Source organism: Rousettus aegyptiacus, unplaced genomic scaffold (genome assembly GCF_014176215.1).
Source record: "Rousettus aegyptiacus isolate mRouAeg1 unplaced genomic scaffold, mRouAeg1.p scaffold_m13_p_16, whole genome shotgun sequence".
NCBI lineage: Eukaryota > Metazoa > Chordata > Mammalia > Chiroptera > Pteropodidae > Rousettus > Rousettus aegyptiacus.
Window position 1 is genome coordinate 22770505 of NW_023416291.1, and position 18177 is coordinate 22788681.

At 44.1% G+C, this 18177-nt stretch overlaps 1 protein-coding gene across 2 annotated transcripts in view; it reads left to right on the forward strand.

Moving 5' to 3' along the window:
- BLK (BLK proto-oncogene, Src family tyrosine kinase) overlaps positions 1–18177 on the forward strand; it is a 48990-nt gene that overhangs the window by 17461 nt on the left and 13352 nt on the right. Inside the window, exons 2-6 of one of the 2 annotated variants that reach the window (XM_016160927.2) lie at positions 11207–11438; positions 11713–11821; positions 14026–14077; positions 15892–15985; positions 16951–17049. In XM_016160927.2, coding sequence (XP_016016413.2) covers positions 11714–11821; positions 14026–14077; positions 15892–15985; positions 16951–17049 — 353 coding nt within the window. In that variant the 5' untranslated portion in view covers positions 11207–11438; position 11713. The remainder of the gene's footprint in view (positions 1–11206; positions 11439–11712; positions 11822–14025; positions 14078–15891; positions 15986–16950; positions 17050–18177) is intronic. The other variant, XM_016160926.2, reaches the window with a different exon arrangement.

Here is an 18177-nt window from a genome sequence, read left to right on the forward strand (position 1 = left end):
ATTCTGCAACATTTCTATAATCACTTATTGGGTTTTATTTGTTGATTGCCTGGGATTTTCTACACAGACAGTCATGCTATCTCTGAATAAAACAGTTTTATTTCTTCCTTCCCAATCTGTATACCTTTTATTTTCATTTCATGTTGTGTTTGCTCAGACTTCTGGTATGACATTGAATAGGAATGGTGAAAATGGACATCGTCACCTGTCTAATATTATATATTTTAGTCTTTTTAGTTTATTTTCTAGTATATTTCTTGACCTCATATTCCAGATCATTAATGTGTACTTCAGCCATATCCATCTTATTATTTTTAATCACATTTTTTAATTTGCAAGAACTCCTTTTTTTATTATTATTCTTTTTTCACATCAACTTATTCCTTTTAAATTTACGTAATAACTTGAAGAATCTCCCTGAGGACACTAAATAGAGGTTTTCTTAAAAGTTATTTTCTGCATTCTATATCTGCTTCCTCTTGAATTATTCTATTTGTTTATTTTGAACCTTTCTTTGACATGATTCATTTTCTTCTGTTGCTTATATTTATAGATAAAGGATTACATTGTTCTGTATTGACACAGGTTTTCTGTGCGGTTGTGTAGAACTATCTCCCCATAGGCCTATTCCTTGACTGGAAGGACAGACTGTGGACTTTGTGTAAGATATGTGAGTTCTTCGAAAGGTATGAGAAAGAGGCAAGAAAGCAACAAGATTGGCTTTCTTGAAAACCGAGACAAGGTATAGAATGCTAATTATAGTGCCCGGCACCAGTAATCATGTTAGTTAATATTATTGTCCATGGTGGTTGTGATGGTGGTTGTATACAGATTTGTGAACTTATTACCTACTGGCGCACCTAAGTCTTTTCCAGACAAAAATTTCTGCTTTTACGAAGCACTCATTTATGCCATCCTCTTATGTACACCATCTTTACTCCTGGTAATAATTATACAAGGCAAGCATATTATTTTCATTATGCAGATGAGGAAACAGAGGCTTGGAGTGACTATATCACATTATTTTTGTCGAATAGCTATTAAGCATCAAAGTCAAGATTCGACACATTTCTATGAGTTTTCAAAGGCAAGAAGGGCTCTTTCTGTCACACCCACTGTACCCTTATACACTACTATTGAGTCAGGCCTCTCTGCTACGGCATCTCTCTGGTTGATTTTTTGAACCTAAATTGCATACTTACTTTTTAATTCTACTTGTTAGTTTTAGGCAGTCATTCCTGAGGGATTTTTCTTAAAGTCCTGCCTCTATTAGTTTTTCTTCTCATTTTATATCTTTTGAAATTCTAATGAGCAAGATTTTTATGCCTGCATGAAAATTGCTGATAAAATATTGACTAAGAGAGGCTGAAGATAGAACCCTAAAGCTTAGCACCACAGCCCTTCCTCAATGTGAGAATTAATCTATTATTTAGCACCACTCAGTAAGGTAGCTCACTCAGACAAGTCTGCCTGCCCTGAAATAATAAGACTGGTCCAGAATGAGAATTACAATGGCAATAATAAATAAATGAATTAATTGGAAATCTCCAAGACCCTTGTTCTGTTTTAAAATCCTACCATAATCCATTTTTATTTACTTATCACTTATACCTCATTTTTAAATCAGTTTCCCATTCCTCAAAAATGTCATCACAAGTGTTTTATTCTCATTACCTCTCACAGGTTGGAACAGAGTAGAATCAGCCAGACTTCAGAGTCAGATAGAATTGTTTTTCAAATATCAGTCTGTGACTCACTGTATGGTCTTGAGCAAGCCCTTAAACCTTACTGAAGCTTGGTTTCTTCATCTGTAATATGTCTGCCGTCAGGGTTAGATATACTATATGCAAAGCAAATAGCATAGCGTCTAGCTTTGAGTCAGAGGGAGTACGAGGCACTGTGCTAGTCATCACTAGTATTCACGTTCTCTTGTGAGATGCAAATCTGACAACAAAGAGTTTTATTAGTTAATCTTAAATGTCTGTGTCTCTTGCTGAACACCATGTCTCCAGATCCACTCGACAGTCATAATTAACCCCCAAATGTCAGGGGCCTGAGACCTTTTTCTTCTTCTTTTTCTGTCTTTAATCTTTTCCAATTTATATACGAAAGAATAAAATAGAGCCGACTTTCTCAGTCCCAGTGTTCCCCTGCCTGCTGGAACCTGGTAGAAAGGTACTTCCCTTCAGTTTACAGATTTCTTCTCTAGGTTGTGTTTGATCAGCATTGGAGAGGTGGCTTGAAACAACTGAATGATGGATAGATAGTGCCTTTTTAAAGAAATTCAGGTCACGAACAGATGTGTATCTGGGGAGAGTCCTGCGAGCTTCAGTGGAGGAGAGCGAGACTCCGAAGTCAGAGACATGACTTAAATTCCTGCTTTCTGCTTCCTCTGCATCACCTGTCTCCAATCAACTGTCTGAGGATGAGGATGACGATGACGATTCTGTTTAGCTCACAGGATTGTTTGGAGGCTCTTGAGGTACTCTGTGAGAAGATGCTGGCAACTGTCAGAGACACACTATCATTACTATTATAGAAGGGCCATTATTTTCCCCACATCAGGAAAAGAAAAAAACTGTGCAGAAATACATTAATATGTAAGAAATGTATGCATAGAGGACAGAAAAAAAATTCATTTCATTTAAAGATAAGACGATCACTAGCTGGAAAACTTCAAGCATTATTTATGAGAGACTCAGGTGAAGAAATACCCAAAGTCTGCAAAACTGTCTTTTAATCCTTTTTACAAGTTATATTGCAGAAGTGCAGCCAAATAAGAGGAAGGCTCTCTGTGAAGCAAGGTTGGTGAGCCTGCCAGCATCAGCATATAGGGGACACTTGCAAAATATGCAGATCCTGGAGCTCCACTCTGGACCTATGTAGCAGAAGTGCTGGAGCTGGGCCTCAGGAATCTGCAAACTCCACACAGGTGGACTCGGCAACGTAACCTGAGCTTTGAGAATGATTGTGCTAAGGAGTCATAACCGATTCCATTAGGAAGAAATAAAGTCGTGATTTAATTTTTTGTTTAATTTTTTAAAATGAGAACAAGGTAAGAAAAAAATTTAGAAACTGCAAAGTAGATTGAGGTCCATAGTCTCACCAGTGTAAAATACAACAGTAGTTGTATTTATGTTTTGGCATATCCGCAGTATGCTTTAATTATCGCTGTGAGGATTTTTAAAATATATATAAATTTATACATTGTCTCCAAATAAAGGAATTTTATTCACAGGCTAGTAATTATCACAAGAAATTAAATATCAACACAGTACCATGTTTCCGCACAACAGTTCAACAATTTCAAGTTTCCCGATGTCGGCAGAATCAAATGTAGGTGACTCAGTAACATGTGTCTGTATTTTACTTAACGCAAACTCACAAAAATGTTGTTTTCCTTCCTGAAGTTTCATGTGGCACCCTCAAACTTTTTGCCACCTAAAAACTCTGTTCTATCAACTTTACCGTTGTGGGGAGTGAATTTCTACTGCGGAAATATTTCCACTTTCCTCCTGAGTGTCTCCTCCTCACTATGCCTAAGTTGGCTGCCACCTTGACTAAGGGCATCCACAAGTCACAGGTCATCACTGCTAGCTTGTCCCTTGGCAGGGGGCTGCACGTGCCAGAGGCCTTTATGTACTCATGCCGGAGTTACAATTCTGTATGAGGTCCTATGCAAGTGCTGGGCAAATACTCTACTGGTATTTAAAAGCATCGCACAGGCATTAACTGTGGTTTCTTGAATAATTCTATACTTTCTACAGCCCAACAAAACTTTGTTTTCTGAACAAGGCTCCTGTCTCTGTGTCTTTGGGAAAGCCGTTCTTTCTCTATATTCAAATATTACTCAATCTTGATGGAATTATGCACAGTATTTTTTCTGGTATTTTCTTTCTTACAACCTTCACTCTCTCAACTCCAACTAACAAAAATGGAAAGAATAATGGAATTAGAGCAACAATATTTAGTAACCCCTAACGGAACCATTAGTAGAAATGTTGATCTTTTCAATGGAGGGACTGTACTGGCATCACCTGAGCCCAGATCTATTTTAGCAAACTCAAGTGGTGCCGCCAGCCAGTGTGATTACTGTCTGATAGCATGTGACACATCCTGACTGTATGTGATGTGGAGCACATGTCACTCCCACAAGGCATCCCTACCCGAAAGAGATAAACCTGAATCTAATGGAGCCTGTAGAGTTAACTCTCTATGGTCAAGGAATAGGGAAATAGAGGAACAAGTTATGAGCCATCAAAAGGAAGCAATATCCAGAATGCAAAACATTCTGTAGGACAACTAATCTGACTTTGACGCATTGATGGCATGAAGCAAACCAAAGTTGAGGGACGGAGGCAACTCCAGTAAAAAAAGACGTAAAGATATAGCAATCTTATGTCATATATGAAGCTTGTTTGAACCCTAAAACAAACCAACAACAATAAGCCATTTTTTGAGACAACTGGAGACATTTTATTGCAGATTGGATATTATCGCTAGTTTTGTCAGCTGTGATAATGACATTGTGATTATATAAGAAAATGTCTTCGTGTTTTAAGGACACATGCAAAGTATGTGGAGGTGACCTGGCATGCTGCATGCCATTTGTTTCATTTCATTTCAAAGTTTCGATCTTTTATTTATTAAATGATTTGTCTTAAAATATTTAAATTAAGATACATTTTAAAGATAATTGTTGAATCTGGCTGTCAAGTAGATAGGTATTCATGATCTTCTTTATTTTTTATATTTTAAAATATTTTATTAAAAATAATTTTAATGTAAAGAATTATATCTGAACCATCCTTTATGGTCTTGCTAGTGTTTTCTCCCCAGTGGAAGTTATTTCTTCTTGCTGAGCTCAGAAAACCTCTCTTCTATACATAATTCTGCCTACACTGGATTGTTGTGACTTGGGAATATGGCCCACTGCTTTACCTTACCGTGGGGGCAGGCTCCTTCCTTGTTTCATCTCTGCGTCTCTGCTATCCCTGGCAGGACATGATTGACGGTGACTAAATAAACACGAGAACATGGAGTTCTGAGAGCCAGCACGACCGCTGTTTCATGTTCACATGTGGGGAGAGCAAACGGGGCCAAAGGTGAGGCAGCTTTATTCAAGCTGAATTATCCTGAAGTTGAGACTCAAAAAATGGATTTCAGCTTAAGTTCTTTGGCCTCTTTTTTCATCGTGAGTCGGAGGCCTATCGTTATGCTTTTCTCATCTAGGAAATGGGCGTACTATTAGCCGACTCCTATGGGGGAGGAATTGGAATACCCGGGTGTTGGCAAAGGCTCCGTGAGGGAAGAGGGACACACTGATGGGAAACTGCCATTTCATCCTGGCAGCCAGCACCCAGGATCAGCCCTGGCTGTGCAGACGGGTCACCTGTTCCACCTCGATGCTGCCCACCCATGTCTGGCAGGTCAAGAAAGAAAGATAAAGCTACTGATTTGGCAAGGTGTCCAGATCACAGCCTTAGGAGCTGGTCAGAAGTGGGTGTAAGGCTGGCTCCACAGCTCACCAGCTGCTTGATCTGGCAAGTCAGTTCATGTCTCAAGTCTGTCCCACCTGTAGAAAGAAGGTAGTCTAGTCTACTTCACACACTTACTAAAAGAATTATTATTGACTACTTGTATATGTGGAATAATAGTAAAATATTTATCAAACTCTTACTATTGACCAGGCCCTGTTCTAAGATGTGCTAATAGCATGTGAAAACTAACTTAATTCTTACAACATGCTCAGGGTAGAAACTGTTATTATCCTGAGACTATGAGACAGAAATGGTAAGCAACTTATCCAAGGACATGCAGGTAAAAAGTAGTGACACTATTATTCAGATGTCAGCATTCTTGTCTACCACGTTGTGTGGCCCCTCTCAAATGGGACAGTGTATGTAGGGCGTCTGGCTCGGTGTCTGGCTCAGTGTCTGGAACACAGGAAATGCTAACACATGATAATACCTGCTATTTTTAAAAGTAAACCAGGGTCAAACTGATTTTTCAGTCATGAAACCATATGCACTTTAAGGTTGACTTCATGCATGAGATTTTTTTCTGACCAAATCATCCCCTGCCTCTAAAATAACATGCCTGGGCCTCTGGAGCAGCCGGCGTGGGTGGAGGGACTCAGAGGTATCGACCCTTCTCTGGGCCACACGGCATCCTGCCATCCACGTTTGCCTTGGTTCCCTACCCACCACCACCACCAAATACCCTGGCTCGCAAAGCCAGGCCCTCAGCCCCAAAAGAAAAAGTAGAAACTCTCCATGGATCCCAGGGCCACCTTTGAGCATCAGGAAGCTCTAGAGTAGGAAAGTGTCTGTCGCCCGAGGTCCTCCGGTCATCCTCTAGGTAGTGTCCATTTAGTGCTCTCTATGATCTTGTTCTTTCTCGCACTCATCTCGTTTGGTTCGTGTGACAACCACGTGAACTCTGTTTCATAGGCTGTCGGTCCTTGACCTCCATAAAACCTACAGATTTGCTCGTTATGTGTCAATATCCCAAGACACATTCCATATGTCGAATTTGGACTTGAGCACATCGGCCGGTGAAGGAACATTCCCAGCCATCAACCACTCGCCCGCCGACAGCTCGGTCTCGGCTGGACAGCCATTTTCATCTGGGTAATAGTGTTCGCACAATTGTTTTGATATTTTGGTGCATTTTCTCCTAACTTTACACAAATAGTCAGATTGTCGCTGGGATTATGCCCATAATCATGGGTAAGTGCATAATTAAAAGACATCTGTGAAAGGCTGAAAATAGATTGTGAAGATTTGCCAAATAGAGAAGACATAATTGAGAATTTTGCAACATGGTTTAACTCTGCAGAAACAGAACTGTCTCCTCCCACCAAAACAGGAAAATCCGTTGTTTGACTGTTTCCAGCATTCCCATTTGACTGTGTTTTCCAGGAAGGCTTTACATATGAAACTAGACTGGTTTTATGCCTCCCCATCCTATAGGTAAGGAGACTGAGACTCAGAGAGATTCAGTGATTTGTCCAATTTCACACAGCCAATATATAGGTTGCTTCCGAGTCCAGGTTCGTTGGACCACCCACTCTCCTGTGCTGGACCAGGGAGGAAGCAGAAGGCTGTCTGAGTCTCTGCTCAAAATTCTAGGGTAGCATTCACCGCAGATCTCCTCATCCCAGCAGCTCCACCAGAGGATTCTCCTCTGGAAGGGAGGGCTTTGGAGGAAGGAAGTAGCAGCCCCCACAGAGGAGAGGATGCGGTATCTGAACCTGAACGTGAACTGTGGGCTAGGGGGTTGGAGGCCCAGGCAAGGCCACTCGTACGCCTGTTTTGGACAGCGAGCTCGGAGCAGTATTAGGGCAGAGAGCACCTTCCAGCCACCTTCAGTGAGACTTCGGCGAGCCACCTCACCGAGCCACCTCACTGTTCTCTCGTCAGCTATAAAATGAGGATAATTAACCTATTGATGCTATCTTGACTATCAAATGATATCCGTTAAATGCTTTTAGACCTGTGAAATGCTGGGCAACTGTAAGTAAAGGATGCCTAGTTTCTCTATTTTTAATTGCTGCCTCCACCACATCCCCTATTAGGCTGAGGCTGTCTTTCAGGCTTTGAGTATCTTCCCTGGAGCCAACATTGACCTTCCTGCTCTGGTCAGAGTCTGCACGGGGTCCAATCCAACCAACAGGGAGAGGTCAGGAAAAGACTGAGGCTCAGGCACTCCTGGCCTGTCTTTCAGTGGCCATTCTCAAGAACTGGGGCTGGCCCTGGCTCCAGGCCATATGCTCCCTCTGTTGCTAGGCAAGTCATTCACATTCTATTTTTACTTCTCTGCTTGTAACAATGATACATCTTTACTAGTAAAGAATTCCATAAAATGATTAGAAAGAAGGTAAAAGTCACATGAAGTCCTATTACCTGAGATAAACAACATGAACATTTTAGGAAATATCTTTTTGGGTCGCTGCTTTGCATTAACACTCACCCACACACCCACGAATTTTTTTACTTGCTTTTTTTTTTTAAACCTCTACCTCTTTTTTCTGTCTCTACCTCCTCTACCAATAACCAAAGTTATTAGTGTTCATCCTACCAAACCTCACTCCATGTAATATAAAAACATGAGCAATACCTGTATAAGAGGTTTATTTTCTCATTCTTGGGTATTTCTAAATATGGGATAACCTCGGGCACGTCTCTTCTTGATTTTCTCACATAATAGTACCTCGTAGAAGATCCTCTTAGCCTCACTGATAAAGATCTAGCGCATTCTTTTAAATAGTTACATAATATTTTACAGATTTTTAGAGTGCAGATTTATTCAACAATTCCCCAACTGGTGAGCAATTACAAAGCTTTTTTTGTATTTTGTTTTTTTTTACTGTTACAACTTAGTTGTAATTAACATTTTGGTATCACATATATTCTTATGTAATGATGTCTATTACTCTGTGGATTCTCAGAAGCAGAATTATTAATCAAAAGATATGTATATTTTTTAATTTTAATAGAACTTGAAAGATTGCTTTCTAAAAGGTCATTAATATTTCATGTTTTATTGTTCAATAATTATTTATTAAGCTTTTACACCATGCTAAGCTCTGTTGAAGCAATATAGATTCAACGATAAATAAAACAAAGATCCCAAACCTCATGGAGGTTTCATCCTAGAAAGGGAGTAGGGAAGAACAGATGAAATAATAATAGCTTTAATAAATACTTGTATACCAAAAATGTAGGAAAACATAATTTTTTCTTGCTTTACTATCAACAATTATTATCATTTCTTTTTTCCCCCAATTTATTGATATAATGTGATATTTGATTGTTAACTTGGATTTTCCAATTGGTAATTTTAGCATTTTACATGTTTATTTAGCTATTTGGATTTGTATTGGCTAAACAACCTATTTATAATCTTCATGCATTTTTCTATTGAGTGGATTGTATGCTAGACGCATACTTCTTGTCCATGTTCATGAGCTCTGTGTGTATTATAAACAGACATTTATCTGGCATATGCTTTGCAAATCTTTTCCTTGATCTATTGCTTATCTGCTGACTTCATGACGGATTATTTTACTATGTAATGCCTTTTACATTTATGAATTTGTCTTTTTGTTACGACTGTGTCTTTTTACCCTCTCTTAGCTCTGGCTGGTCTTTGTCAATTCTTATCTCCAAATTCTGGACCATATGTATTATCTCTTAAATTTTCTCTCAATTAATTTTTTATTTTTTATATTTTTCTTCAATACGCCTGGAGTTTATCTTTTAATATGGTTTGAGGTACAGGGCCATTTGTATTTTATTCTAGGTAGATAGCTGTTTTCCCAATACCGTTTATTAAGATAAATCCTCAATTCTCCACTGAATTAAAATGCCACCTTTTATGTATATGCTGTTCTCATATGTGTTGAAATCTGTTTGCATGCTGTTGTTCTGCTCCGTTGGCTATTGGTCTATTGTTATTCCAATTTTATGCTTTTTTAAAAAATTTTTCATGCTTTTTTATTAGTCTTCTTTTTCATAATTTTCAAAGTTAGGTTAAAACTTTAGTCATAGGAACCTTCAGATAATTTTATCTGATTAAAAATTATAATTATTATTGAAAGTACATTCAATTTGTTAGAAAAAAGAAAAAGACAGAATCAAAAATAGAAGAGATTAAAATAATTATAAGAATGCTACATAGAACTTAATGGCAAAAAATTAGAAAATGTGGAAGAAATCCAAGATCTCTTATAAAATCATATAAATCATCAACATGGTGTAAAGAAGAGAAAAAATGGGAACAGGCAAAATCAGCATGTGTCTGAACAAGTTCCAGTAGAAGCTGAAAATACATTTAAAGATCTATTTAAAAGAGCCCCAGGAACAGATGATTTGCCAGCTGAGTTCTAACTAGCCTTTAAAGAACAGGTAGTCTCAATGTTATTAAACTATTCGAGACCATAGACGAAAAGAAAGAGAGCTCCGCAATACATGTTACAATGCCTCACAGACAAATCCCACTTGGGAAGACAGATTCTCACTCAAAATAAAATATTAGCTAATAGAACCCATCCACACATCAAAAAGACTAACTCATTGTAATCAAATAGCTTTTATTACAAAATGCAAGGATGTCTCGATGCCAGAAAAATTATCAGCATAGTTCATTAATCAATAAATTAAAGAAAAGCTATCATATTAATAGAGACTAAATAGGCGCCTGATAAAATTCAGTAGCTATTCCTAATAAAAACGCATAATTCCTTATCCGAAATTTTGATACTCAGAAATCTCTGAAAACTGGAACTATAACTTTGTCACTGTATTTCATCTTATGTTAAAGCTGACCTGAACGGACATAAAATATTTAGATACTGAGAGTGTTATTCTTTCCAAATGTACAGGATTATATATTCTATATGGAAAGTATATATTTTTTTAAAAAGTATGGGTTATTTGTTACTATGGCTCTCTATCCTATATTCAAAATTATTACAGTTTTTTTCTTTTATCAAGGTGAGTTTGAGGAGAAACGATATGAGGCTTGTGCCTTCAACTCTCTAGAAGAAAAGCATTATCATGTTTTACTGAATCTAACGTATTACTGTGTAGAAGGCTAGCATTTATTTTATGTATCACTAAAAGAGAAAAAAAGATGCTACTAATTGCTCTATGAACCATCATTAGACATAAGGCACATTCTGGTTTCGGAGATGTTGAAATGTGAAAAAAGTGCATCTCAGAATTGGTGAAATGTGGTGCAAACATCCAAAGGCAGTCAGGAACCCAGCACGGAGCACGCAGCTCATCCCACAAGAGCAGACGCGCAAGGCCCTTTCTTCCACGAACGTCAGCATCCTGGGGAGGGTCTGGGCACGAGGTCTGGGCTGTGTTCGTCTGGCGTCAGCCAGGACTCAGGTTGGATCTGCACTGGGTAGCTGTTGGACTACAAACCAGCTCTTTCATGCCTCCAAACTCAGTCCTAGGACGGTAGTAATAACTACTCACACTTATTTTAGAGAGTTGAAAGGATAATACATAAGATTTGTGAATATAAAATATAAAATAATAGATAAGGTTTGTGACTGTCCTGGTCAAGAGAAAGCCCTCCCTAAATGGCAGCCCCTGGAATGAGGGTGGTGGTGATGGGGGCTGAAAATCTAGGGTCTTTTAAGATTCTTTACCCAAGAAAAATCGTGACCATATCTCTCTCCCCTCTAAAGATTTCCTGATATTACTGGAGAAGCTGCAATTAGCCTTAGATGCCTAAACTATCTGCGTGCCCTAAATTTATAACATCTCACCTGAAAAAACCGAGCTAGTGACCTGGTTAGTGACAAAGCGACAGCTAAAACCCAGACCACCAGTCACATTTGTCAGACTCTTTCTAGATGCCAAAGCTCCTGTCCCCAGCGGGCTGGGATCCATCCCTGCAGTTCCCGGCGGTTTCCTCAGGTAAATGATCTCCGTGGCCTAAATCCAGTCATTTCTCCTCTCTGGATCACTTCTTCCTGCACTGGGGAAAAAAGATGGATGCAAGTTAGCCCACTCAACCCCCTTCTGACTCCATATTCTGACTTTGAACTTCACTACCGCCCCCCACTCCCCCCACCCCCGCCACTTCCACCCACCTTTCTAATTGGCCGCCTGGAAGGAGTTTGCGGGAGCTCTTCCGTCCAGGCTCTGAAGACCTACTCACATCACCAATCTGCTCTGTGCTCTCCGACAGGATGGGGGTAGTGAGCAGCAAAAAGCAGGTCAAGGAGAAGAGTATGGGCCGATGGAGCCCTGTGAAGGTCAGCACCCAAAGCAGAGAGCCCCCGCCGCTGCCACCCCTGGTGAGTGACCGCCGGAGAGGGAGGGGGAGGAGGGGAAGCACAGAGCACGTGCAGCTCCGAGGGGGGCAGCTGCTTGTCTCTTGCCAGCCCCAGCACCATCTCTACGTAACGCAGGGTTCCCACAAATACGTCCCCACCCAGTTCACATCCGTGTGGCAGTATAGTAGAATGTTTAACAGCCAGATTGCAGGAGTTCAAATCAATTAGCTATGTCTTCAAAGCAGGGTACTTAACTCCCCTCTGCCTCAGTTTCTGCATCTGCAAAATGGGTTTGGTGAAAGTGCGACAATATGCCGTGTAAATACGAGTCTGCGGTGCAATAACGTTTTGCCTTTGGCAGAGGACCGGGCACGGTTAGCCCCCAGTAAGTCTTGGCCATTTTCATTGTTCAAGGGCAACCTTGGAGAGGAAATGAAATCAAAGAGGTCAGTTGAGAAAAGTGCATGGTGGGGAAGGGTCTAGGCAGTTAGCAAATCTGCTGCCCCCTCTCTACCCAGAAGCTCCTGGAGATCATTGTCCCCTTCCTGGCATTGTGCCAGCATTGTGAAGCACTTACTTCCCTGGGATGAGGTGTCCTGAGACTAGACGGTGCAGGCCTCCAAGTGCTCTTGGAGCCTGTCTCCAAGTCCTGGTCTGTGTACGGAGCATTGGCAACTCCCAACGATGCAGTTTTAGGTGACTGTGTGCCCTCCACCTGGCCACCTACTCCCTTTTGGTTTGGGACAGTTGGAAGTCATGCCTGGATTCCCCTCTCCTGCTCTCTGTACCCCAACAGGCACATTCAACTGCTCAACGCTTTATTCCAACTGTAACCTGATGAGGGGTGAGGATCGCTACTCCCATTTCTTAGATAAACCAGGCATTCTGTCTATCTGTGTCCTGACTTAGTGCAGGGCTTGGCACGTAACATTGAAATGTTTGTTCAGTGACTGGATAATAGAAAGGACAACTTGAACTTAGGTTGAATAATTTCCCCAAAGTTACATGCTAATAAGTAGCAGAGCCTGGACTGTTTTTAACTTTTAAAAAGTCACTTAATACATATTAATCATGGAAAAAATTATAAATACTTATTATCCCACTACCCAATGCCACTTGGAGATAGTACTTCAGAGCTCCTGCCTCCAGACCCTTTCCTCTGTTATTTATATCATGTGTTTATATTTTCAATGGAACCATACTATACACAACATTTTACAAAACGCTACTTCAAAATTGTGTTTGATAAATATAGAATGCAAAAAAAAAGATTATTTATAACACGTAGTCGAGCTGAAAGGAGAATAAAATGAACACCTAGTGCAGCTCTCCCCATCTTCAGAGGTAGAAGGCGACCAGTCCCGCTGAAGCTCTACTGACCCCTCGTCCATCCCCCTCACCCTAGGCCCCACTATTCCAAGCGTGTTTATCATTCCTTAGCTTCTCTTTTTTTATATTATCACATATGCATATATTCCTCAACCCCGTTTAGTTTAATTTTGCACGTTATGAACTTTAAATCGACTCCGACAGTATGTATTCTTCTGAGACTCTAATTTCAGATCTATACTGTGTTGTAAGCTTTGTCCATGCGGATGCATGAAGCTATAGTTCATTAACTAGCAGCGTGCAGGATTTCATCATACGGCTGTGCCCCAATTTATCTATTCTTCGATCATTGGGCATAAGAATGGCTTCTATCCTTTAGCAATGTTTATATTTAAAAAATTATTATTATTTCTGCTAGGAGCAGTCTTGTACACGTTTCCCGGTTCACATGCGAGAAAGTTTCTCTGCAGGACATATATCTAGGAATATATTTGTTGAGCTTTAGGGGAAATACGCCGTTAAAACAATTTTCTTTGAGAACAAATATTCTTTTGCAATTTCATCACTTAATGGCAGGGCCAGGATTTTGTCTTGCCCCTCATTCCACAGCCGCCTCTTACAAAGTAGGAGCATCCCCACACACCCCTCCTCTGGCCGTGTGTCTGTAAGGTCAGGGCAAAGATGGCAGTTGGTTTGCGGTTGTGCGAGATGGCACTGGTACCTGAGGAGCTGCGGCAGCAGGTATAGAATTTACCTGTGCAACCTCCTGTGCCAACGGAGCAGCTCCGCACAGACCACCCAGCTGACGCTCCCAGCAGTCTCGCCTGCTGCCCGCCAGGCCCTGCTCGGGCTGTGGGGCGTTGCACTAACACAGAGCGCGTGTGTTTCTGCTCCAGATCATGTTCAACCACCTGGCTCCTGCACCTCCCGACACATGCCCAGATCAAGGTAAGAAGGGGCCGCTTTAGAAGCTGAGGGTCCACAGGCCATCTCCCCAGGCCCTGGTTTCATGCAGTTGGAACAGGGGCTCAGTTGGAAGCAGCTTCCTGCAGAAAGCGGGGCGCAGGCCCTCTAGGGCCGGAGAGAAGAAGGTTGGGGGGAGGCTGAGCAAGGAACAGCTAGGCATGTGGCCCAGGTTCATCCCAGGTTCGCCCGCCCTTGGGGGCCTCGCTAGGAACCAAGCACCCCTTCCTTTAGTGTGCCTGAGTCTGGGTGAGATTTTTCTTAACGGGACTTTAAGAACTATAAATGAGCACAAAAAGACAAGAGTTACAATACAAACAGCATCATCAAACGCAGGCTTTCAAAGATCTAACTCCAACCTCAAAGGGTGAGGGTCCATGGCTCCTCTGTGCCTTCCCTCCCCACCCTGGGTCTGTTCTGGGCAGGCGACCATCTTGTTTCTTACTTTCCCAGCCCCCTCTCAAAAGTCCCCTACTGACCTTCTAACCACCCACACCACCCTCTCTCACCGTCGGTCTCCACTTCCACTTTGGTGGGCAGGACTGTGGAGGTGACATACTGAATGACCTCAGCCTTCCCGGGTCAGGACTCGGACCTTGGGAGAGGCGCACAGGATGGCGGCCTCGTTCAGAATTGGCTGGCAGGACAGCAGCAGCCCCAGCATCCTCATAATTCGCTTCCGCATAGCCATTAATTCACTTACACAGTTCGCATTGAGCAGACAAGACCCAGAGCCCAGCTTTGTCCAAGGCCCTGGGAAGCTGTAAAATAAGTAAGACGTGGCTCCTCCCCTGCAAAAGCTCAGAGTCTATCGAACTTGTGAGCAAAATGCTGGAACTGGGTTAGTGGCCTCACCCATGTCTCTTATCCTGCTATAGATCACGGTTAACAACCAACAGAGGCCATCCTTCACTTCCTGCGGAGGCGGGAGTGGGGGCCCACATCTTTAGGAAGGAAACCCAGGGGATGGAAACGAACTAACTGCATTTGGCACAAGAACCTGAATCTCAGAGCCAGAGGGGCCTCCATCATCTGTTCCAAATTCCCCTTCCCACAAAGGGATCTGACTAGTCCAAGATCATGCCACACATTAGTGATAAAGATAAGCCATTCATTCCTGGGGAAGCTTGGTGGTCTCTCGGTGACCTTTTCCAGGTGGTTCTTGGCTGTGCAGAAAAGTTCTCATAACTAGCAGTGGTCATTTGAAAGATGACATGCCAAGCTCCAGGTCCTTCTTTCCACCTCCATTCCAGGGACCCCCAGCAAGTCAGGGGTACCGCCAGCCATGGCGCCCTGGGCATGGTTAAGCTGGCATGTTCCAAGACCATGGTTCCCTTTGGAGTAGAAGCAGGAGGATACAGGTGGGGAAGGGGGAGAGAGAGGACGCCTAATTGCCCCCAAGGTGATAAGGGCTCAGGCAATTCTGGTTCCCAAACTTGGGTCTGCAGCCACTGTGACCATGACGTTGATCTTCCCAGACCTGTGGGCTATCGATTCCCTTACACAATAGCCCTGTCCAAGCCCTAAGATTTCCGCATGGGGTCCAGAAACGAAGATGGGATGGACTCCGAGGGGCAGCTCATCCTTGTTCCCAGAAGCGAGGTCAGGAGGTCGGTCTGCCAGACAAAATTTGTCTCTTCTGCATCAGTGAGTGAAAGGGTCACCACGGCTTCCCCTCTGCCCCTGCCTCTTCCTGACCCCCTTTGTGATCAGAAGATGGCTCATGGCACAGACTTACCTGTCCCCACTATCAGTCCAGCGGGCCTGAGCGGTGGCCTCTTTTTCCTTGTTCCCTCTAGAGGAGCATTTTGTAGTGGCGCTATATGACTACACGGCAGTGAACAACCGTGACCTGCAGATGCTGAAGGGGGAGAAGCTGCAGATCCTAAAAGCGTGAGTTTCCAGAGGTGTCCGCGGCTCCCTGTCACAGCAGGATCCAGCCCACGGGCCCATCTCCCTCACCCCACCCCCACGCCCTCCGTGGCTGCCTCCAGAATATCTTCTCCATTGTCCTGCCCCCGAGCCCTGCATCCAGCATTTTCTTAAACACGACCCAACCATCTTCCCTCCACCTGCCTTTCCAAAGACTTCCTGGTGAGGTTGTTTCCTGCTCTGCTGTCAAAATCCTACTCTTCCTCCAAAGCCCACCTGTCGCGTTACCGCCTCCGCGCAGCCCTGCTGTACTCGCTGAGCTGCTCCATCCCCGCTTTGGGTCCAGTCAGTTGTGTCCGTAGTTGTTTACCCTGCCAGACAAAATCTCACACCAGATTCTACTTATGAAATCACCCGCAGTTTTTTCACAGTGTTTCTTCTCCGAAACTCCTCCGGAATCTGCTCCCCAATGTCTGGCTGGTCCCATAGAGTCTGGAGGGGCCGCTTTTGTTCCTGAAGTTCTGCAAAGGCCTTGAGTCAAAGGCTCAAAAACCCCTGACCTGCTGCCCATCGCCGGGCTGCCTGGTTCCTCCGTTCGTTAGCAGCCCTCCTCCTGTTTTTGTTTTTCTGCCAGTCCCAACTCACTCGCTGCATTCTAAAGATGTCCATTAATCAAGAGGAAGGCGACTTGCTATAAGACAGAGGCCCTATTGGTTTGGCCAGGCTGTTCGGACACACTGTCCCTGGGAGGCTGTGCCCTCCCCCTCTCTCCTCTGGACCAGGAGCACTTTGGGTCTGTCAGATGCTGGATGAGTTAGAAATAGCCCAGAGAGGCCCAGCATCTCATCGGCCAGACCCCAGACCGTCTGCCTCTGTGAAGGCTCTGCCTTGCGGGGATGAGGCCGCGCTGTGGAGGGCTGTGAGCTGCCCCAGGAAGAGGCTCGTACGAGTCACTACGCCATTTCTGTTTTCCCTTCTCCCCTTAGAGCTGGAGACTGGTGGTTGGCCAAGTCTCTCGTCACAGGAAGAGAAGGCTACGTGCCCAGCAACTTTGTGGCCCGAGTAGAGACCCTGGAAGTGGAAAAGTAAGTGAGCAGACAGAGGCCCCTGAAAGCAGAGGTGTGTGTGCTGCTGCTTCTGCTCTGCGCTCTGCGGGCTGCGGGCTGCTGTGCAGGGCGAGGCCAGACAGCGGCTAAGGAGTGAGCCTGTGGGAACCCAGCGCAGGGGGAGCAGGGACTGGGCCTGTGGGGCCGCAGGGGGAGCAGGGACGGGGCCTGTGTGAACCCAGCACGGAGGGAGCAGGGACGGGCAGGGAGCTCGGCCGCTGGGAGAAGCACGTGTACCGGCCCAGACAACATTTCCATTGCTGTGAGGTGCTGAGGCAGCCGCCCCTCTGCGAGCACCTCTCTCTTCCTATCTGTTAAACAAGAGCTGTCCCTTTCCTGGCTTGCCTGGATAGACACGTCCCTAAAGTCCCATGGCCTTGCAAGCTAACAGCGAGGCCTGTGATCAGCTACCACCCCTCCAGTGTATCCAGCGGACAGGACTCGGGGGCTCGGGTGTCAGGGCACGCGCAGGATGGTGGCCTCGTTCAGCATTGGCTGGCAGGGCAGCAGCACCCTCAGCATCCTCACAACCCGTTTCTGCGCAGCACCGAAAGGTCCGCCTCGTCCAGCCGGGGCCTCAGCTGTGAATTCTCTCACGCAGTCTGCACCGAGCAGACAGGACCCTGAGCTCGGCTCTGTCCAGGGGCCAGGGAAGCTGTGAAATGAGCAAGACGCGGCTCTTCCCCTGCAAGAGCTCAGAGTCTGTCAAACTCATGAGCAAAGTGACCTCAACTGGTGTCCTTCATCCAGTGATGGTCGCCCTTGGGAAGGTTCCCTGTCTGGCACTCTGAGACCTGTGCTCTTCTCCGGAAAAGCGTGCATGACCATGGGACACGTCCACACTGACCAGACCGTGCTCAGGGGGAGCATGGCAGGAATTGCGCTCTGACAGTCTGATTCAGAGACCTGGCCCCAGGGCGGCTGTGCTCTGGGGGAAGGTGGCCATGTGCCTTTCCACAGGGCAAAATTAACAAAGAAAACCCAAATAATGTCCTTGGTTCAGGAAAACAGTAAGTCCCTCTGCTGATGGGCAGAGGGAAGAAAAGGGGGCGCGGAGACAAGGGGCATTTCACGTTTCGAGATGCCAGGAGCGCTGGCTCGGGATGA